At 40.3% G+C, this 24,092-nt stretch overlaps 1 protein-coding gene across 1 annotated transcript in view; it reads right to left on the bottom strand.

Moving 5' to 3' along the window:
- LOC306857458 (neurexin-1a-like) overlaps positions 1–24,092 on the bottom strand; it is a 189,982-nt gene that overhangs the window by 20,654 nt on the left and 145,236 nt on the right. The window contains exons 19-20 of the mRNA XM_079397415.1: positions 16,909–17,090; positions 3,526–3,697 (exon numbers count right to left, since the gene is read on the bottom strand). Coding sequence (XP_079253541.1) covers positions 3,526–3,697; positions 16,909–17,090 — 354 coding nt within the window. The remainder of the gene's footprint in view (positions 1–3,525; positions 3,698–16,908; positions 17,091–24,092) is intronic.

The raw sequence follows: 24,092 nt of genomic DNA, 5'->3' as shown, positions 1-24,092 counted from the left end.
GTTTTCTATATACTGTACATATGCACAAATACTGACAGAATTGAACATTTTATAATCAAACCTGTATGACTTTCTTTCTTCAGTGGAACACAAAAGGAAAATCTTGTAAAAATATATTGGATGCTCTTTTTCGTGTAATGAAAGTGAATACGAAACATTTTTGGTCATCTTGTTATCTGAGCTCGATCTGTATTCACTTTAATTATGTGGAAAATAGCAGCAAAGACATTAGTCAAACAATTTCCTTTTGTATTCTGCAGAAGAACGAACATCATACAGGTTTGAAATGACAAAGCAAGGTGAGAAATCTTGGCAAATTATTCCTTTAAAGCACCAAATTTAAGCTTATACCACCTCACGAGTATAGCTGCTCTAGTCGACTGCACGTCTGAGGTAAAGCTCTTTATTCTGTATCCGACACTGAAATGACATGACTAAATTGCTTCTCAAACACAGTACAATACTGTTTTTATAGGTGATTACAGAAGAAGGACACCCACGGACAAGGAAATAAGGCTTCCACAGGGCTGCACATAAGGACAGATGGAGTGCTTGACTCTGGACTTGAGTTTGAGAGCACCTGTGAGAGCAGAAAGAAGTTTGAAACTCAGTCCAATACAATGAGTCCCCCTTTCCTTTTACTTTCATTCATTTGTATTTTTTCCCCTTCTTTAATTCTGTCATTTTCTCCCTCCTACCATGTGCAGTCAGGTCTAACTGTGATTTATGTCCACTTGTGCACCTTACCTAGAGTAATCAAGAGTGAAAGGAGTAATTTGTCTCAAATCATAGCTTAAAAGAAACAAGACAAGAAGGGGAAAAAAGCAATAGAAGCTCTTGAAGCGGGATGGACCGGATGACTAAGGGCAAGTTGTGCGCATGATTGCTTGAATGCACATAAACACACACGCACGCATGCACGCCCACCCACCCACTCACACACACACACGCGCTGTGGTCATGCTCTATTTAAATGAGGGGGCAGTTGTCCGAGGGCCTCTCGGTAAAGTGCAAATGACTGCCTAGTTAGCTTAGCATGCTAACAGTCTGAACACTCTTCCTTTGTAAATAGACACTTTACTGTTTCAAAGGCATCTAAATTATCCAAGAAAACATTTCTGTGCTTTTATATCTGTTCTGCATCCATTTGTAATGTTAGGCAGTACTCAGTGATTTTCAAGGACAGCAACAACACCTCAATTTATCCCTCTGCCAGTCCAAATCTCATGCTGTGGTCATTTTGTGCCCAGCAGTAGCCGTGTGGCGGTAATTCTGTCAGGAACATTACAGGACCATTCCATTTTTTAAAAACTAAATATGAAAAAGGTCTACTTAAGTGCTTATGTCCATTTAAAATGTCTACAAATGGACATAAAGCATAGGTGATTTAAAATGCTATATAGGGGGTTTCGCCGCTCACCTTTCATCAAACTGCTTTTAAAAATCTGTGATTACCTGAGCTGCCAGAACTCTTCAAAAATCTTTCCATCACATTCGCTGACAACAGCAACTGCAGTTTGTTTCACTCTCAATCCTTCCCTTAACAGTCATTAAGAAACATTGTTACATTAAAGGGATAATTCACTTAAAAATTAACAGTGTGCCATCATTTACTCACCATCATGTCGTCCCAAATCTGTATGACTTTTGCTGAACGCAAAATATATATTTTTTTGTACAATGAAAGTAAGTGGGACCCTGTGTTGTTTTGGTTTCCATTTAATATAAAAACAGCCAAATTCATCCAAAAAAAAAAAAAAAAAATAGAACTTTGAGTGCAGAAGAAAAAGCTTGATGGCATAATATTATTTTTTTGGTGAAAGTATCATCCCTGCTGCAATACAAAATAAAATGCAATACAAAACAATCCTGATGTACATTCAGTGACATTTAGATGCTATTTTGATTGAAGTTATTTTAATTTGATTTAATAAAAAAAAAAAAAAAAAGAAGGAAAACAGACAAGACTCCAAAGATGAAATGATGAGTAGGGAGTTGAATAAGTGTTTCACATTGAAAATTCAATTTCTTAGTTTAATATATCCGTTATTGCTATAAGTAATTACTATATTACAATTGCATTACAATACAATTGTTAGGTGAAAGAATGACAGCATAGGTTAAGAGTGGGAGGAAAAATTGCATGCTATCTTTTTATGTTAAAGCTATACTAGTTACAGAACTAATTGTTCAAGATAAACAAGCTCCCCATTTTGTTCTCCGTCGTTGTCAATTTAAATTCAATGCATTTATTATCTCGTCTAACGCAGAGTCAATCAAGCGCTGATTAAAATGAAACGGTCATGACTCATTTTCTTTTTTTAAATATTTCAGTGGAAAAGTTTCTTCCATTCTGCCACAGACATAAGATGCATTAGTATTCAGGCAATCACAAGTGCACCGCTCACTAAATCCACAGACACAATGGAAACAGGAAGCTGAGAGAAAATGGCACATTACAATGGCTCCATTTTAACAAGCAATTGTCTTCCACTCCAAATGAAAGACGCTGCTGGTATTTGGGTTGTTTGTTTACACTAAAACAATGAGGGTCTCGACAAGGAAAAACAGTACCTCTCTCTCCGTGTCTGTTTCTATTTCTATCCCTCTGTATTCTTTTTAGTCCTGTTTCCAAGAACTTATGTCTATTTCTATGATATCTGGTTTTAGCGTATGTCCTAGATTGCCTAAACTGTTGTAAATACAAAATGTCAACTCTTGGATTTGGATAATCCTGTTAAGATTCTTACTGTTCTCCAAATTAAATAATACAAAATGCAATTCTATGCAACCAGTGTATCTACAGCTGTATCTAGTGTGTCTCACGAGTATACATTTGCATTTTCCCAGCACATTTTGAATTTAATGACAAGCCATATTGAACGCAATGATGAGCAACAGACGACAATGCAGCACTTATGGCAAGCATGAGATTTTCCGAGCTTCATTACCACTTCAGTCGTCGAACACTCAACATTTACTGTCAACAATCTATCACGTCTGCTCCCAAGAATAAAGAGGTTTGCGAAGATCGAGAGCAAATAATCTCTGTAATGGAAGAGATGGTTTAAGAAGAGCTTGAAGTAAAATACAAATTAAAAGACTAATACAGCCGCCTCCTTTTCATCATGATTGACAAACGAGAGCAATGGGATTATTTCTCATCTCTGATCTCTTGTCAAGCTTTTGTCAGGGCTTTTCAGGCGACTGGGAGGCTGGTGAATTTGATAACCCTGGCTCTGACATTTCAGCCTTCTAAAGCCCCAAGAGCAATCATCTCTGCTGGCATTTGGAAAGGATACCAGGGTTACCTTTTTTTTTTAACTGTGAGAAACTACAATCACAGACAAAGGCATTTTGTCCTTAATCCTGTGATTCAGTCTCTTTTTCCTGAGCTCTGCCAGCCATTTATTGTTCCCATTGTGAATAGCTGCATGGCTGAGATTGTGTGTGTGAGTGTGTGTATGAGTGTGTGTGTGTGTGTGTGTGTGTGTGAACATGCGTATAAAGGCTGAGGGCTCTTACCTGTTGGGAAGCGCTCAATGACTGGCAGATCATCCACCTGCAAGGTGGCGTTACCACCACTTCTCGTAAAGCGAACTATGTGGTACTTTCCATCATTTACAAACTTTGAGGTTTCTTCAATGTTTATGTCATCAGTGCCCACATTGAACACCACTCTGATATTGCCTCTTTCCTGTAAAGATAGAAAGAGAAAGCAAAAAAAGAAAGAAAGAGGGAGATAAAGGAAGAGGACTTTAAGATTATATCATAGTCATTCTGTTCTGATTCACTCCGCCAACATAAAGCGGTCAGGTTATATGCACTGGCTTATTTTAGCATATGAACATCACATTTAATGATCATCACTCTGTCTTAGCAACCTTGCAGAAGACAATTTTTGATTATTAATAAAGGCTCTCATAGAGAGGCAGTTATACTCCATCTTAACTGGCAGAATAACAGATGTACCGAATTTATTGAGGACCAAACAAGGTGATAGTTTATCAGCCTGTGCACAAGTTCTCCTGACAGAACAATGCATCAGAAAGATTTACCACCGCTTTAATACTCCAGCAAAAGTCGGCATTCATATTTAATAACAAAAATATCTATAATTTATGTTTTAATGAGCCTATTGCATAAAGGAAATGGATAGTAATAAAGAAACCGGCAAGTATTTTTCTCCATTTTTGCAATTTCTTTTGATAATTAGTGGGGATATATTTGTTATATCTGTGTATATAGAGAGAATACTACGGTTTTAGTTCAGACAAATTCAGTGTGTATTATTGCATTTTCAATGTGATATGTAAGTGATAATGTACAGTCAGCCAGTCATTATGACAAAATAATTCCTGACAGGTTGATCAGGACACCATCGTACAGCGGGAGGTCTTGTATCACCCTAAAGTAGTTTATTTTGGATTAATGACCGGTTGACTGTACATCATCCTGCTCATTACATGATTACTTACCAACTAAAGAAATAAATGGACATGAAATATTGATTGCAGCTGAAATTATTCAATTACAAGAAAGAAAATGCTGAGCCTGTATACAGACATATTGTAGCTCATGCTTTGTAAAATGTTCAATTAAATAGCCCAATGCTGATTATACAAAAACATTATACAGCTTTGTAGAATACTGCAGTTCAAAAATTTTAATAAATGACTGCTACACTGTATAACTGCCTGTTGTCGAAGGCAACTGATATCCTGCATAGCTATGTCTCTCGTGTCACCCCGTGTCCTCTTTCTTCTCATTTTGTAAAATAATTTCTACTCATTCCCCTTTGAATCAATCCTACAGGGTGATACAAAACCCCTCAGCTTTCTGTGGGGTTCTGATTTCTAATATATATATATATATATATATATAAAATATAACGCAGATTGAAAGACAAACTCACATGCTACATTTATGGCAAGACAATATTTCCAGCAGCAATCCGTAATTTTAAAGGGGGTGGCACGACTGCTGCAGATGTCAAAATAAAATTTACTGAGTCACACATTAAGCCTTGTAAACTAAATAATACTACTTTTTCATTCCCGTTCATGTTCAAAAGTTTCTCAACAAGCCTGCAGGCAGATAACATAATCGAATCAGGAAATCACAGGAAAAAAATAACCTTATAAGATTTTTCCCCTTGAAATCAGTGCCTCAAGGCAATATGCTGGTCATACAGAATAATGTGTGACAGTCTCACTGAAACGGAATCTAATCTGTATTCTAATGCACCGCTTGTCATTTTCAGTGTAAATTCTCATCAATGCATGTTTCTGTTTTATTAATACGAGCAGTGAGAGTGAAATCATTCCGTGTGCTTCACATCCACACCACTAGATGGCCTCAATCCTTAATGGCTTCCTATTTTATGCAGCTCAGTGGGTGGGATTGTCTTTTGCTAATTACAATAAAACATATTTATGCGCAAATAATCTCTTCTCACGAAAGCACATGCTAATAATACTCGCTCAATCCACTTGCTGCTTGTCTTATATAAAACAGTAACTATGCCCACTCTGTGTTCTCCTTGACGACCTGCGTGCCCACATGCATTACTTAGTTAACCAAAAACTTGTTGCAAACTTGTTAGGAAACGCTATTACAAGCCTGCACATGAACGCAAGTAATTGTGAAAATTGTTATCTGACATATTTACGACAGATGGAGGCCATTAGTTTAAAAACAACGAAATAGGCTGCTGTGGGAACGTGCGGTCCTTTCGATTGATTTGTTGCAGATTGCAAAAGCTACATGTGGCATTTCAAAATAATGAAATGAGGTGTGTATGAGAAGATCCCTTTGTGAATTCCCTTAATTCACACCTATCTGCAGGAAGAGAGCAAGCAGAGGACAAATCGCAACACCAGACTTCATTATACCCTCCCAGGAGATGTGTGTTTTTGTCTGGATACTCACAAGCTCTCTTTTTCTGACACACACACACCATGTTGTCATCTCCAGCTGGGCTGAAGTTGGATGTTCCTTCAACCTCTCACACCCCATAATGAAGACAGACTCTGCCCGTTAGCCCTATCCTCTTCCCATCACCGGGAACAATGCGGCAGCGTCTCCTTCACCCTCCTCTGCGCTCTCTAACAGCATTTCTCGAGGGCCAATCGCTCACTCCCTGCACATCTTTTCAGCTTTGTGGTCAGAGAAGTGATGTGAGAGCTTGGCCTGCACTCCAGCGGGCTGTAACACACCACGCCCTCCTCTAATTGGAGAACGACCTCTCTTTCACCCTTCCATCCAGGCCGTCCATTCGGGTAGCTGACCTCATCCTTCATTCGGGGTTCAGCGGCTGGGACCAACACCAAGAGTGGCAGGCCTTTTGAAAACTCGGAAATGACAGCGTTGAATCAACCACATCCTGGCTAGGGGGAACGTGGACATGGTAATGAAGTCCGCAGAGCTGGGTAGATTACTTACAAATTGTAATCCGTTACTGATTCCAAATTACAAAAAAATTGTAGTAACTTAATCCATTACATTACACATTTTACATAATATAATCAGAATACTTTTAAATTACTTTTGACCTATCTCATTTTTCACATTGATTTAAATATGAAAATAAATGTGAAGGATAATCTTGAGTTTACTGAAAAGCTAATAATTGATTACATGTGACCCGGTACCACAAAACCAGTTTGTGGTTTTATATATTTATATATAATAAGAAAGCTGAATAAATAAGCTTTCCATTGATGTATGTGTTAGGATATGACAATATTTGGCTGAGATACAACAATTTGTAAATCTTGAATCTGAGAGTGCAAAAAATCTAAATATTGAGGACATCGACTTTCTTTTTCAAAATGACGTTCTTAGCATTGCATATTACTAATCAAAAATGAAGTTTTGATATATTTACAGTAGAAAATTTACAAAATATTTTCATGGAACATGATCTTTACTTAATGTCCTAATGATTAAATATTGAGAAAATCGCCTTTAAAGTTGTCCAAATGAAGTTCTTAGCAATGCATATTGCTAATAAAAAATTAAGTTTTGATATATTTACAGTAGAAATTTACAAAATATCTTCATGGAACATGATCTTTACTTAATATCCTAATGATTTTTGGCATAAAATAAAAATCAATCATTTCGACCCATGCAATGTACTGTTGGCTATTGCTACAAATATACCCGTGTGACTCATGCCTGGTTTTGAGGTTCAGGGTTACAAATTTTACATTAAAACAAATAATTTTAAAATGAATCAAAATAAAACACTTACTGAAAAAATATTTATTTTAAAATCTCAGGGGTACTTCCAATAAAAATATATTAGGTGAAAGAAGATCAGATGACAAAAAATTTGGTGAATTTATGCATTTTAATGTGTTTGAAAGACACAGTAAAATAACCAACTAACTGATAATTAAAATAAAATTACTGTGTTTATCACTAGTTGATGCAATGTTGAAACACTTACTAAACATGAAATTATTTTTGCAAATCCAGTGGTCAAATGCTGCGTCACCACCGGACTAATGACTGATCTCTGTGTAAATGTCCACAAAACTGGAAGTCTTTCTGAGTGTATAGATGCGGTATTAGAAAAGAAAATGTAAGATATGAAAAAGAGGAATAAGGGAGAATCAATAAAATATGAATAAATGCAAATAATATGTAATCATGTAATCCATAAAAAAGTAACGGTAGTCTGATTACGAGTATTTTAAGATGTAATTTAATCTAATTACAAGTATTTAATTTTTGAAATCTGATTACATGTAATTGCTACCCAGCTCTGGAAGTCCGTAAGCATTCTTGAAGTTGGGGGCTTGGACATTCGCAGGGGGCTTCTCCCTGCAACTTAAAGTGGGCATAGTTTTAAGAGAGACGTCCTACATTCAGTCCCAGGTGCGATAATGTCCCAGTTTCAATGAATTTTCTGTAAAAAAAAAAAAAAAAGAAAAAAAAAGAGAAGGCGGCTCTATTATGAATGCCTCAGGGGCTAAACATACGGGAGGGGAGAGCAAAACTGAGCCGTGACACCAAATCCCAGATTATCACAGAATAACAAATGTTTTGGGTGCTGTTCTCAGGATTCGGTGTTCGTTAAATGATCCCTAAAGCGAGCGAGGGATGGGGTGTCATCTAGAAGGAGGGCTTGGTTCCACACGGATGTGTCTCAGTTGTTCCTGTCCGTCTCAAGCTTCATGTCACTTCTCCACCGAGGCCTGCAGTGCTGCTCTAAATATAAAGAACTAATACAACTGGATTCTCATTAGACTCAATGGGGGTTGTTATAGCAACACTGTTCTCTAGGGTTCTCTCGTTTCTTGTAGGCAATTAGATGACAACCACGGTGCCATCCTGATTGACAGAGCATTTCATCTACTCTGGAACTGCAACGACCTCCTCTTGCCAGACACAAGAATATGTAGTTTAGAGCTGTAGGTTTCTTGTGCTTATAAATATACTTGTTACCAAATATTTATTTATTACTTAAAACAAGACACTACAGGTGAGAAACAACCTCATAATCATCACCATACCCCAATTTGCATATTCATAGCACATTAAGTTTTCTAATATGTTATGTTTAAATATGCAAATGAAGCATTACCTAATTAAAAATAGACTAATTTGCATACATTTTTCAGACAGGAAGTCTGAATATTGGATAAGGCCAGGTTTAAAATTCTTGTTTTGTTGATATATTAGAGTTAAATGTTCTTACAGAGGGGATTGTTTATATTTTCTTCACACTAAAAATGCTGTCAATAGCCAGAAAAAAATAATTTTGACCAGGAATGAAATGTTATATAAATCAGGCAAATGATATATGAGCAAACCCCTCTGTAAAAACTTTCAGAATATAGATAGGAATGAAACGGGAAAGTTTGGTGTATGTAAGCGCTACTAAAGGGAAGATTTCTGGCTTTGTGCTTGAGAAAAAAATTCTCATTTTTGAAAAAAAGAAAAGACTTTAAAGATATGTATTGTATTTGAAATCTACAGATGAAAATATATATTTTGGAATAAAGACAAGTTGTGGTAACCAAAGAGCCCACAATCTAAAAATTGACAAAAAAAAAAGTTTTGCCAGTGGTATCTTGCCTTAAAGTGGCGGTTTACCCCAAAATTGAAGCTCTATCATCATTTACTCACCCTAATTGTCATTCCAAACCTGACTTTTTCCCTCTGTGAAACATAAGCTGCGAAAAATATATTTTGGAGTTTTTGTCTATAATGAATATCAGTGGGGTCCAAAACCACCCCACTGACTTCAAAATACCATCTTTTGTGTTCCACAAAGAAAAGTGCACAATTTGGAACAACATGAGGGTGAGTAAATGATGACAGATTTTTCATTTTTGGGTGAACTATCCCTTTAAGCTCTAAATAAATCGATGGAATAATTGTGATATTAGTAACAGGCAGAACGTCCCATCAAGAGAAGCCAAACACACACACACACACACACACACACACACACAAAGGGCTGGGATGGTTGCTCCAGAAACCTGAAGGACAGAAGAGCCTCTAATGATGTGTCTTATTTAGGAAAAGGTGCAGGCAGAAGCTTATGGAGTATAACGGAGTGTGTGTGCCACAGCAGGGATGCTGATCTGCCATGGCATTCAGCTTAAATGAGCTGGTGCATCCAGGAAACCTCAGCCACTTTACATAAAGAGCCTCTCAGTAATGCTCAAGCTAATACCAAGGGAATGCGCTTAATTGGATAGAACACCCAGACATGCAATATACGCTCTCATAAATAACTTGCGTTTGATATTAGATCAAAATATCACACCGTGTGTGACACGCTCCAGAGTGCATGTGCCTTTATGTTTGAGCACTGCAGGTTTGGTGAAACAGATACATTTGTTGTGTCCGCAGAATATTTCCACTTTGGCAAGCAGTTCTTGCTGTTTCACCCCCTCCTTCTCCTCTCTTTCTTTGTGTGTCTCTCTCTCTCTCACGCGCTAGCGTTCGCTCGCTCTCGCAATCTCTCTTTATCTTCTGGTAAGGACTGGATCTGGTGAGATCATGAATCTTTTTGGCAGCAGAGAATTCTTTTCCAAGTTCTCTAAAAACTGAAAATAGCACTCTGTCCTAGTTCCTCTCGAACCTGAAAACCACATGCATTCCATGGGCGTTGTCTGCAGACAATATCCAAAAAGTCATGCACATTGTCTCCCTACTGCTGAGGAAAAAAACAAAGAAGGCAAACAAATACAAACGCTGGCCTGAATGCAATATATCTTGCAGACAATATCATTTCATATTACAATCGACAAATCCAAGGCAGACTGGAGCGCTGCTATTTTTGTAGTGATCCTTGTCAACCCGTCACTGGGCTTCAATAGTAACACATTCTTTCATGCACTGACTCTAATCTGAAGAAAAAGCGTGGTAAACATTTAAAAAAAAAAAATGCAAAGGAACGAGTGGGCTGAGCTTGTCACAAAGAGAGCGTTTAAAAGAACACCTGCCTCTTTTATTTTGATGAATAAATTTAAATATTCGGCTTTTACTTCTGCTGCCATCTGTCTGCTTATCCTTTCAGATACTAAAGATAGCAAAGGCACGGTTTGCCATATGGTGCACTTATTCAAGAAAAAATGGCTGACGAAGACCAAACATTAAATCGTCTGTGGCCAGTCAAACTGTTCTCCACGCCACTCGTAAATTGCATAATGACCTGGCATATAGTTTGACAGTATGTAAAAAATGACAGAGCGCATGAATGACTTGTACTCAAATTATGCGGGTAAGTGGGTAGAGGAAGTAAGTGTCGCTGAGTTTCGTCTGAGAGAAACATAATGGCATTTTTCCAAAGCACTGGCTGTTTCTACCTAAGCTGCTGGGTGGAGACAGGCTTAGTCCGCACCGACGGTATGAGGTCAGCAGACACTTTGCTGTCACTCAGAGCCATGTCACACGTCACTCATGTCTGACCAGGTATGTCCTGCCCACTCAGACACAAGTGAAGCAGAAAATCAGCATCTGTCACTCTCTTTCACTTTCACCTCCATCCAAATGTGCACCAGTGTGCGTGCATGTGTGAGCATATGAGTCTCTCGGGCTGCCCTGAGTCACTTTGACTGGAGACATCTAAAATATATAAAACACATACAACAGAATATGAAAAAAAAAGATTTATATATATATATGGATCCATTGTCAATTTCCCAATTTTAAAGGAGCAGTTTGCCTAAAAATGTAAATTATCTTTCTTCAATGGAACACAAATGGTGATTTTTCAGAATAATACCCTGGTCGTTCTTTTTCATACAATGAAAGTGAATGGGGACTGGATCTGTAATGCTCTAAAACAACAAAATGTAGCATAATCTTATGAAACTAGTCCAAACGAGTTGTGTTCTATAGTCTATATAGTCTACTGCTGCCATATGTTTTGCCATACGAAAGTCTGAAAGTTATGAAAGTTAATACACTGATCTTTTCCTCTGCAGAGGAATTTAAATGGACTACATACACTACTGTTGAAAAATAAACAAAGTAATTTAGGCTTTTATTCAAAATGTAGGGCCACAATACATTAATCAAACGTGACAGTAAAGACAGTTTCCACAAAAAATATTAAGTATTAAGCGCCATTGATAATACAAAAAAATGATTCTTGGGAACCACATCAGCATATTAGAATGATTTCTGAAGGATTGTGTGACACTGAAAACTGGAGTAATGGCTGCTGAAAATCCAGCTCTGCTAACACAGAAATAAATGACATTTTAAAATATATTCAAATAGAAAATAATTTTAAAATTGTAATAATATCTCAAAATTTTACTGTTTTACTGATCAAATAAATGCAGCCAACATTGAAAAATCATACATGTGTATGTATATATATATATATATATATATATATATATATATAAACAAGTTGCATGAACTACAAAAATGATGCATTACACTATCGGTTCTCTCATCACAGATGTCTTTAGTAGTTTTTTTTCACATTTTTGAATCCCCATTCACTTCCATTGTATTCTTCAAAAATTCACTCTCTGTGCACCATGGAAAAACAAGTTATACGAGTTTAAAACAAATAGTGTGAGTAAATATTTTTGAGTGAACTATCCCTTTAACATGGTCAATGTGCCCGTTCTGCTATCACCGACATCTCAGCACAGGTGCTCTCCGAAAGCTGTTTCCTTTCACTTCCTTTCTCTCATTTTCACACACACACATTCCCTATCCCCTTGTCAGTACTACTGTTCACACCTCTGTACCTCTCACTGCTGAGTTAGCTGTGATCGTCACCATTCTTCAATTGGACTGATATGCTCATTAGACTGCCCACACGCTCTCACACACACACACACACACACACACACTTTTGGCATCGATAGTGTGAGAGGTCAGAAAGTGCTAATGATTTGGTCAAACCCCAGGGATATAATCACTTGGCTTTGACTCGTTTACAGTCATCACCCATTTCTCCTTCGCTCCTGTCCTGCTTGGTGGCTTGCACGGCTGCCACAAATGGCCGGGCGGTCCGCAGGGCATTTGGCCATGGGTTTGAGCAGCTGGCAAACTCATCTTGAGCAGAAGAAATGTATTTAATAGGCCATTACCCCTTAAAATGCGCCATTATGCTGAGTGAAAGAATGTGCACCAATGTTTTCTTTTTCTGTACAGTGCCTGTCTTGCCGTTCCTTACAGTTTTCGCTCTCCGTCTTGTTATTTCCCTCTCTCTCTCTCTCTGCATGAGGAAGTGGCTCAATGATTTGGGGTGAACGGTGACTAATGATAATCCCCAGTGATGGTGATATGATGATATTTAAATGAACTCTGTCACAAGTGTTTAGGGTCATAAGCAGAAACGGGGCGCGGGGGGAGGGATGCCACTGTCTGTTTGAAAAATCAGGACATCAAGGGCCGCTCGTTAACATGGTCAATGATCCTAAGTTAATTCACTTTCAGAAAGGCAGTCTCTGGATAATGATATCCTCCCAGCCTACAGACAGGTTTATCAAAACATTCCGTTACATCACCGAACAGCCTTGCCATTAATGTCAATACTGACATACTTAATCAGTGTCAGTGCCTAAATATAATTTATGGAAATTGAAGGGAAAATCTTCTTTTTCCCCTTGTTAATTATGGGGTAAAAACGGTACTGGAAATCTATACTGATTTCAACTGCTTTATGGACGGTTAGCGATGTAGGTACAGCTAATTTACCCTCCTACACAAGGCTGATTCATTTAGTAAATACCTTTTATGCTGGCTTAGCAGTCATCAGTCCAACAAGCATCAAAAATGGCAGACGTAGCACTGCAGAGACTCCACCAGTCATACATTAGAATTAGCCTAGATATCCAGCGCTAATCGCATCAAGACATTAAGGGCCTTTAATTTGCTCATAAACATTCCCTGCCATCCCTATGCCAAAAAGCCATATATCAGTCATGGATGCCCGATTAATTGTCATGCCAATATATGGAAATATATAATCTGTGATAATCTTAATTACAGGCATTATGTAAAGTGTTACATATTTTGGGCTTACGCAACTCCCGCAAATTCATTTTAAGACGCATTTCACGAAAACATCACTGCTACCTACCACCTTGCATTCTCAAACGAATATCTGAGCCGAGATGCGAGGAACACAATGTTCTGAGTACATGAGATGGTAAATCATAACCCACAGTCTACTGGGCATCTGATATCATTCTCGCGCTCTGATCTTGTGTGATTTTGCTGATCGATAACACATACTGAAACAAAATATACGTGCTGCAAATTTACATAGGGCACAGGGTTCATATGTATGCGCATGCAAATACTGTTGCTGCTTAAGCTTTTGCTGAAGAAAATGACTTTTATTATAGGAACAGTTCACTAGAAATAAAAATTTGTCATGAAAATTGTGTTAAAACATGATTTATTTTTCTTCCGTGAACCAAAGGGAGACATTCTGAAAAACGTGCTGGATGCACTAGTGTTAATATCGTTAACTAAAACTATGATGAAAAATGGTCGTTAAAGAGCTTTTTTTCGCATTCCTAAAAACGAGACGAAGACGAGATGACAATAAGATCAATAAATGATAACTATATCAACATGCAATTTCGTTGACGATAAAAGACGAGACTAAATGTCTTACAAAAAATAAAAACTTTACCAAAATCTTTTTATTTTTGTCAAAAAAGAGACAAAATATTATTGCAGACTGCTCTACTACGCAAGTTTTCATGTGTGTTTTTCTGTTACAAGGATACATTTTCTGGCCAGTGTTTTATTTATTTTTTGCAATCTGGCAACCATGCGCAGGTGCTTGCTCTTCATTGCAGAAGCGCCGCCGCCGATGATCTGAAAACAGTGACAAGCAAGCTGGAGTTTAGCGATCTAAATGAAAGTGTCACTCAGCCAGTCTGTGTTCTGTCATGAGATTTTGACTAAAATGTTTGCGATTGTGGTTGCTGAATAAATGCATATACTCAACCGCTGTTGTTTTAAAAGAGAAACATAGGCTACTGCAATATGGAATTATTGGAATTACCATTAGGAATTTCACTGTTATAATATTTTTCATTTGTTTTACCAGTTTTCATAATATAGACAGAGAGCGTGCATAAGTTGATTTGAATTTATATAATAAATAGCCTATAATAAATCAGTACACTAAATGAGGTAAAATAAACCATGCGTATGAGTCAACATTCTATTGATTTGTGCTTTACTGGTGAAAGTGCAATACCTGAAATTCAAACGTAAATTTCTCAAATGACAACAATCATTACGATTATAATTTTGAGCAAAAATATATATTTTTTATCAGTTTAACCATTATACAGCATGACAAAAATATGATTTCATTGACTAAAACTAGACTAAAATGCTCAGACATTTCATCAACTAAAACTTGACTAAACAAAAACAGGACAAGGTTAACTAAATATGATAATAACTAAAACATACATTTCAGACAGGACTAAGGCTAAGACTAAATTAAAAATTGCTGCCAAAATGAACCCTATTAACAAAAATTAACTTAAAATTAACTAACACAAGGATTATAAAATCATAAAATGATAGACAAACATTATTTGTTTTTTCAGTTCTCAATTACTTTTACTTTATTGAACCGAATGGTCAGGATACTCTTTTAAAAAATTACTTATGTTAGGGGAAAAAAGAGAAAATCATGCAGATTTGGTACGACAAATCAGACGAGGGCGAGTAATGAGTTTTCATTTTTAGGTGAACTACCCCTTTAAATAAAAGCATGAAGTACATCGGGCTATTGCAGCACTGTAGCTGAAGTCATATATAGACACCAGCACACATCTTAAACTCCAGGGCTCAGCTGGAGAAATCATTACCTCACCGTGCTCAAAACGCATTTGCTGAGGCAGTCGTGCAACAGTCACGCCATGATGCCACCCCTGAGAGAGAGAGCTGATACTTCTGGGAATCAAGTTTGTGATTACAGCAAGAGTGGGCGTCAAAAAAATAGAACGCAGGAAAAATAAATAAATAAAAACACATACAACTCTTCGAAGCTCAGTGCCAAACACTTTCCCGTTCCCCTTGCCTCCACCTCCTCCACCTCCCACTCCTCCAGCATAGCATGTCATAGGAAATGCGGGTTCTATCAAATAGCATCCTCTAAGCAAGCGTTGGTAGCGCCTTCTATTCTGAACATTATACAGATTTTATTCATGAGGACAGTCTGAGGCGCTGCATCTTTCTAAAACAGACCAGCACTTTGAGTGCTGGAGGAGGCGTAGAACACTATGATTACCCTAATGATCATTCACAGGGCTCGTCGGGAGCATGATTTTCTGTGAATTTCAACTCTGGGGTTTGTGTGAGAATGAATGAACAGCAGGAATTCTCCGGGGAATCTGTGTAGGTTTGAGCAAGTTCAAACAGTTGAGACCAAAAGTCTGAGACCATATTGAAATTCTGTGATTTTTTCGTTTAAACCTGTAAATAAAGTTTTAAGATTTTGAAACACTTAAAACAAAACAGAAATTTTGACATGAAATGAACAAGAACCACACCGTAAAATTATTTTTCTAGCCTACTTAAAAATTCCAAGTTTAAATCGATGTTTCATTTGACGATTCGTTGTAATTATTTCTGAGATTTAGTAACAATTTCGAGTAAAAATTATTTTAACACCAAATTTTCATGACATAAAATGCAAAATAAAATGAAATAAAATTCTGAGTTGAAAATAAAATAAAAGATTATTGGCATACATTTTACCCAAAAATACTACAGTGTTTCCGCCTCAAAATCACAAGTTTAAATCAATGTGTTATTAGCTGATTCGTTGTAATTATTTGTGAAATTTAGTAACAATTTCGGAGTAAAAATGTTTCAACACCAAATTGTCATGACATAAAATGCAAAATAAAATTAAATAAAATTCTGAGATGAAAATAAAACAAAGATTAATGGAATACATTTTAGAAGACAATACTCCCACTCACCAAGTTTAAATCAATGTGTACTAGCAGATTCTTTTCAAATATTTGTTAAATTTACTAGTTATTTCTGAGTGAAAATAGTTTCAAGTCCAATATTCTTTTCATGTATTCAAGATTCTGCAACAGCACTTGGTCTAAATGACTATATTTGTGGCACCTATCATGCGACTCTTTGCACAGATGGTCAGATGTTCTTTCAACCCACTGGATAATTCTCAAATAATGCTGGATAACAAGATCATCAGGTTTGACACAAACTTGTGGAATTCATGCAGCTTGTTGCTGTTGCATTAAAGAAAAAGGGGTTTGCAATAAATACCAAGAAAATTTGAAATTCATGTAATTTTATTCAAATAAACTTTTCACTTCAATTTAAAAAAAGGATGCATTTTCACTAGTGGGCTCAAAGTTTGTGACCCAACAGTAAGTGTGTGTTTGTTTGTGTAGGACTCACAATCTGAAGCTGCAGGTAGTCTCCCAGGCCGGAAGAGCTGTCCACCCTAACCAGCACTGCATCCTTCTGCTGGGTGCTAAAGCCGACAGCCAGTCGGTCAGCTCGTGTGCTCGGTCTGTCGTTGGGCGGCCATGTGTACACAATGAGCCCTCCATCACGTCCGAATATGTATGTGGTTCCCGCTGCAGAACGAGAAAGAGAGAGAAACAGAATATTAAGTGTAAGAACATCAAAGTAAGTGGGAAAAGTATTTCCATTTTGCATGTGTGTGCGTGCGTATGCATGTCTCTGCTCCATTACACAAAGCGCGGGAGTATCTTGATGAACCCATCAGAGTGCCAGACAGCCCCTGCTGGTCCCTGATTGGCTAAATTATAGCCCTTATGTGACCCTCGCTACGCTGATGTCACCAGGAGCACCTGTGTCTGCCGAAGCATGAGCTGAACAGAGTCGCTCTTGCAACAACCACTCAATGCACACAACCCCCCATCCGAGCCCAGGGCTGATTGAGCTGATTACAGCCGCTCTCTTCACCCGCCGACACACCGGACAATCAATCCAGCCCCACGGCCCCCAGCCCAGTGCCTACTTCTGCATGCATTTATTCTGCCAAAGGTGGGCAAACACGGCACGGACTAGACAGCTATTTCCTGCTCAGCGAGACGCATGCTAATGCCTGATGGAGCTAATTACAGTGTCAGAGGCAGGTAGCTTACTGTGAGTGGGGTCACTGCGATTCAGTGCCTGCAGGAAGGTTTCTCCGGGTTTTTGCATCGAGAGATAGAGAGAAACGTTACTAATGGAGTTGATCTCATTAACTGGCAGACCGCGCTAGCTCTTTTGATCAGGCGTGACTTCAAAAGCAAAACGGGGCGAAAGCGCTTCGATTGTGGCAGGTGCAGTCGGGGTAATGTTCGCAGAGCAAAGAGCTCATCAACCTCAAGATAACAGCCTCGGGAGATGCAAGACGCACTTCAACACTCTCCTCTCGGCGGAGCGTGACTGCTGCGCTTCTGAGCTCCAGATGCAGATAAGACGGGCAGCGAAGCAGCACGGGGAAAAAACCCAGAGGAGGCCGGAGCTCTCAGAAGAGCAAGAGGCCCCCGAGTTAAAGCACTGAGAGTGGTTTCAAAAGGGCTGGGTTATTTCCTGGCACGTTCCTCTATTTGCAGAGCCGTGCTCATTAGCTCCACTCTGTGTGATTTTCACCAGCAGGCTCTCACCGGCCCCCTCGAACGCATCTCATTGAGACTGTTTCACACCGTGTCAGCGATCGGCTTGACCCCCTCCAGGGCAGGCACATTCGCTTACACGGGTACACAAATGTTCATGAGCACGCACGGATTCATGCGCAAACTAACGCCCGGTTAGTGACGACTCCCTTGATGGGCTTGTTCCAAACGCAGGGAAAGGAGCTCTGCTCATTAGCGGGTCTCAGATGGTTGAACTTCACACACACATATGCGCACAGGCCATCATAAATGTGAAGCGGATAGGGATGAGAGTTTGGCTCTGTTGAAATCTGTTTCGTGCGAACCGCTACGGCTGCCTGCCTCATATCTGTCGCTCAGTATGACGGCAATTCGCAGCTGTGGGTGAGTGAATGGATTTGCCGGGAAGGGAAGCGTAAAGCTGTGCAGAGATTTACGGGCACAAATGGGCAATGCACAGTGTGCTGAAAGTTAAAATCAGCGCAATTAACTTTTAAAAATACAAGCTGACATCTGACTCATACATGCATTTAAAGGGATAATTCACCCAAAGATGAAAATTCAGCATCATTTACTCGCCCTCATGTCCTTCCAAACATCTATGACTTTCTTTGTTCTTGTGAGCAGCAAATGATGTTTTGAAGAATGTCTCACCTTATTTTGTCTATATATTGGAAGTCAGTCAACTGTACAGACAAATAAACCAAAATATCTTTGGTTACACTAAATTGGTAACACTTTATTTTAAGGTGTCCTTGTTACACGTTACATGAACTTACAATTATAATAACAATTAACTACGCATAATTACACACAAGTAACCCTAAACCAAACCCTTATATAAACCATATAGTAAGTACATGTAGTTAATTAATATTTCTCAGTACTTAAATGTATAAGGACACCTTAAAATAACCCTGAATTGTAAGTTGTCCTTTTTAAAGAGTAATTACACAAATAAATACTGAGTGATAATTACAACATCTATTTACTATAATATATAATGGATTTTGTTGAGGATCAGTTGCAAATTTACTGTTATACATTGTGTTTCCCAGAAGAAAGCAAGTCTTGCAGGCATGGAACGACATGAAGGTGAGTAAATAATGAAATGTTTGGGCCAACTATCCCTTTAAAGGACAACAAACCGTAAAATAAACCCCTAAAAGAGTGTTTAGTATTTTATTCAGAGAGGGCTGACTGAACATTATCCATTTCTATTTTAATGCAGCCACTTACCACGTAAATAAATGAGCATGAATTATTGATTTGTGCTGAAAAAAAATATTTTTTTTAATAAAAAAGAGACAAAAACAGAGAGCCTGCTGGGTTCTTGGAGGCGTGGTATAGTGACACATGTTTCAAAATCAATATATGTTGCACAAACGGGAAATTTGAGTTTGAATCTGGCCTGCGTCAAGCCTTGACTCTATTCTCCCATTTTCTCTCACTTGAATAGTGAAATCCTGAAAATATCTGCTGGATTCTGTGTTCGTGCAGTCGGCTCTTATCCCAATGACTTGGGAGCTTCTCCAAGACACCCTCTTTTCTTTTCATTCTTTCTTTTCTTATCTCCCTCAGCCTGACTTTTCACTCCCATCCCTGATGTGGTTAAGGAGCTTGCTGCCCTCCCTCTAACGGGGTTAAACCTCTTCTCTGAAGTCTATTTTCTGATGCTGTTAAATGAGGCAGGCTCTTTGTGCAAGCCAGACCATTAGCCCCTTAAATATGTTCCATCATCTCGGCTGGGTGGGCAGCTGGGTCTGGGTTTTAAAGAAGACCCTCGCTACCTAACATCCATGCGGGTCTTTCCACTCCAGCGCCCTTCTAAGGTCAATCAGCAGGAACAAGTAAAAGAGAGAGGGCCAACTACCGCCCCATAGAAGAGCTGTGTATGAATGCTTGAGAGAGCTGTTCTAATGAGATAGATATTACCTGGCCCTCTGGAATCCCATCATAGCTGTAATCTCTTTTTTGTGCTGATGAAATTAAATTACGCACCAGCTTCTTCTTCTGCCAGGGTCTCAGAGGCTCCATATGGATACCTCTCCACTCTTATACACAAGCTAAAAGACTACTTTTGCTTAAAGGAATAGTTTACCCAAAAACGAACAGTCTGTCACCATTTATTAGCCCTCCTTCTGTTGGCATACAGGTTTGAAAAACATGAGGGTGATTAAATAATGGCAGAATTTTCATTTTTCCGTGAATTATACCTTTAAGACTCTAACACCAAGGAGTGTATTGATAAAGATATACTTTTAAAAATCATCCTTAATTTTAATAAATAGCAAAGTCCACACCACAGCTACAATGGCACAAAGGAATGATATTGTTGGAATCATTTTGAGAATGACTGATGAATGATTAAACACTCGAGCATTTAATGAGCTTGAGCATTTAAAGTGTCAGACAACATAACAGCAGCAATAAACAGAATGTTATTGTGAGTTGGTGTGGACTCTAACTGTCAGCAGATAGACACAGGACACAGAGGTAAGTGAAATACAATCAACAGGTTTATTGAGTAGCAGCAGAGGGGAATGAGATGAGCAGAATGTCCAGGTAAGCAGGCGGGGAATGGGAATGTCTCTAAGGGCTTATCTGAGCGTGAACGTCCTTTTTCCTTTTCCAGGGGATCCGGAGGTAACAGTGGAGCGTGGAACCAGGTGAAGAAGAGGGCCCAGCGAGCCTGCTGGGGGTTTAACCTCTCAGCACTTCGGAGATATTCCAGGTTTTTGTGGTCAGTGATGACCATGAAGGGGTGTTGAGCTCCCTCTAGCCAGTGTCTCCATTCCTCCAGCGCCAGTTTCCAATATTGTAGTTCCGCTCTGCAGGGGAAAGCTTCCTGGAGAAGCACGCGCAAGGGTGGAGTCGGGGAGGCTCTCTGTGGTATTGCGACAGCACTGCTCCCACACCGGTGGTGGAGGCATCCACTTCCACTATGAATGGGAGTTGGGGTTCGGGATGTGAGAGGATGGGAGCAGTGCAGAAGGCCTCCTGGAGTTTCCTGTAGGCGGCCCGAGCTTCGGAGTTCCAGGAAAGAGACTTGGGTTTCTGACGAAGCATGGAAGTGAGGGGGGCTGAGAGGAGACTGAAGTTCAGAATGAACCTCCAGTAGAAATTTGCGAAGCCGAGGAATCGTTGGAGTTCCTTTACTGACTGAGTCTGGGGCCAGTCCCGGATGGCTTGGACCTTCCCCATGTCCATCTGGATCCCATCCGCACTGAGGATGTAGCCGAGGAACTGGACAGTGGGGGCGGTGGAACTCACACTTCTCGAGCTTCAGGTAGATGTGGTGTTTCCTGAGCTGGCATAGGACCTGCGTCACATGATGGCGATGTTCGGCCAGGTTCTGGGAGTAGATCAGGATATCGTCTATGTACACGATGACAAACCGGTGGAGGAACTCCCAGAACACCTCGTTCATAAACCCCTGGAAGACAGAAGGGGAGTTGGAAAGGCCATACGACATGACCCGATATTCATAATGAACGCAGTCTTCCACTCGTTGCCTTCCCGGATACGAACGAGGTTATAGGTGCTCCGCAGGTCTAGCTTCGAGAATATGCGGGCCCCACGGAGCTCCTCGAGGGCGGCCGGGACCAGGGGAAGAGGATATGGGAGCTTGACAGTGTGATCATTGAGGGTCCAGTAGTCGATGCAGGGCCGCAAGCCTCCGTCCTTCTTGCCCACGAAGAAGAAGCACGAGGCCGTCGGAGAGGTGGAAGGACGAATGAACTGTTGTTGGAGAGCCTCCTTGATGTAATCCTCCATCGCCTTACGCTCCGGGATGGACAGGGGGTATACTCGACCCTTGGGGAGTATAGCTCCTGGCAGCAGGTCATTGGCACAATCCCATGGCCGGTGCGGTGGTAACTTCGTGGCTGCCTGTTTGCTGGACACATCCTGGAACGCCATGTAGTCAGGTGGGATCATCGGAACCTCACGGGGTTCGGGGCTCTCCACTAGGGTAGAATGAACTTGGAGACTGACTTCGGGGGAATGTTGAGATAGCCAGGGGCATCCCAGGAGGGAGTCCATGAGGGCGGGTACTGAAATTAAGTGATGTGGGCTCAGCAGTTGTACCGTTAGCAGTGGTAGGGTAGAGATAGCAGGCTCCAATTGGAGGGTACTCACCGCTGGGCATGGGGGATGAGAGGGGCACACCCGAATGAAGTGCCCCGGAACTCTGCAGTAGAGGCACAGCCCAGTGGTGAGACATCGAGCATGCTCAGTGCGTGAGAGGCGTTTAGTATACATTTTCATAGGTTCTGGTACCGGAGGACAGGCAGCTGGTGAGGACGGAGAATGAGCAGTTATTTCCGGCTGACGAGACGCTGTGAGAAGCTGTGGGACGTTGGGAGATCTTCACGGCCTTCTGCATAAAGCTCTGTCATCATAGATCGCCATCTGGGCTCTGATCTGTGGATCCAAGCCCTGACGGTAAGCAGTGAGTAGTGCTGCCTCGTTCCATCCACACGAGGCTGCCAGAGTCCGGAACTGCAGGGTATAGTCACTGGCCGAAGAATCTCCCTGACAGAGGCAGATGAGCTGGTCAGCAATGGAGAGCGAGCCGGTGGATAGGCCGAAGACCTCCTTGAAGTGGGAAGAGAAAGCATCGAAAGAGTTAATTATAGTGGTCTGTGAGTTCCAGATGGCTCGTGCCCAGAGCAATGCCCGTCCGGTTAGCAGGGAGATCAGGAAGGCAACTTTAGCCCGTTCGCTGGAAAATTTATGGGATTGCATCTCTATGTAGAGTGTAACTTGGAGTAAAAAAAACGTTACATTCAACCGCCATGGGACTGGCAGAGGCAGACTGAGGCTGTGGGACCGGAGAGAGAGCTGTTCGAAGCGCGCTGACCAGCTCTTCGAGGGCATCCACAGCGACGGGGTTCAGCAACATCTCCGGTCGTCGGTTCTGGTCTGGTCTTCTGTCAGCAGATAGACACAGGACACAGAGGTAAGTGCAATACAATCAACAGGTTTCTTGAGTAGCAGCAGAGGGGAGAGAATATCCAGGTAAGCAGGAGGGGAATGGGAATGTCTCTAGGGGCTTATCTGAGCGTGAACATCATTTTTCCTTTTCCAGGGTATCCGGCGGTAACAGCAGACTGTGGAGACGGTGGAGAACTGAAGCAGTGGAGAACAGGGATAGGAACACTGGAGCAACTGGTAAGTAGACAAAAGGTAAGTGGGCCAGGTTAGTCAACATGGAATTTGGACAGCCTACCCTTCTTTCAGTTCCCTCCCTTACCCATTGCTCATATCCTGTCGCCTAGCAACCGTGACAGCGCCAAGCAAGAAGCGGGAAAATGGACAAACAAAGAGTTATTCTCCTCATTTTAATTCTTTTGGAAGAAATAAAGCAATTAAATAAATTAAATACTTTCTTTGCTCGTTGTCGGAGAGTTTTTTATATCAGACTACAAGACAGTCACATCCAGGTAAGCCATTATAGCCTATTTTTATTTGTTTTTAAGTATTCTACTAATTTCTCCTACAAATTCATTGAGCCGAAGCATAAACTTTAGCTTGTTTTGTCTGAGAAACTCCTCTCCCACTCCGCTACCGCTCGCTTCGTCCGCCATTACGCTCTGCCGAAAAGAATTATGGGATAGGTAGGACGGGAAAGGATCCACCACACCCATCCTTCCAATTCGGGGAAAAGGAGGACGTATTTGTGGGCCGCATTTGAAGGATCCTACGAATTTGGACAGCCTTCGTCGCGGCGCTGTGACGTAACATCCTTCAAATGAGTACTCCGAAGGATGCAGACCCTGAATTTGGACACAGCCTCTGACACTAACATAGTTATCTTTGTAATTATCGTTCTTAGTGTGAACGGGCTTTAAGACTCTTTATTTGCACAAAAGTTCCCATCAATATAGCCTATCAGTTAGCATACGTGCTCTGACACATTGAGACATAACGAGACATCCCCTCACCCCCTCTTCAAGCTATAATTTAATG

This window comes from Barbus barbus (genome assembly GCF_936440315.1).
Source record: "Barbus barbus genome assembly, chromosome: 38".
NCBI lineage: Eukaryota > Metazoa > Chordata > Actinopteri > Cypriniformes > Cyprinidae > Barbus > Barbus barbus.
This window is presented reverse-complemented; position numbering and strand designations above follow the sequence as displayed.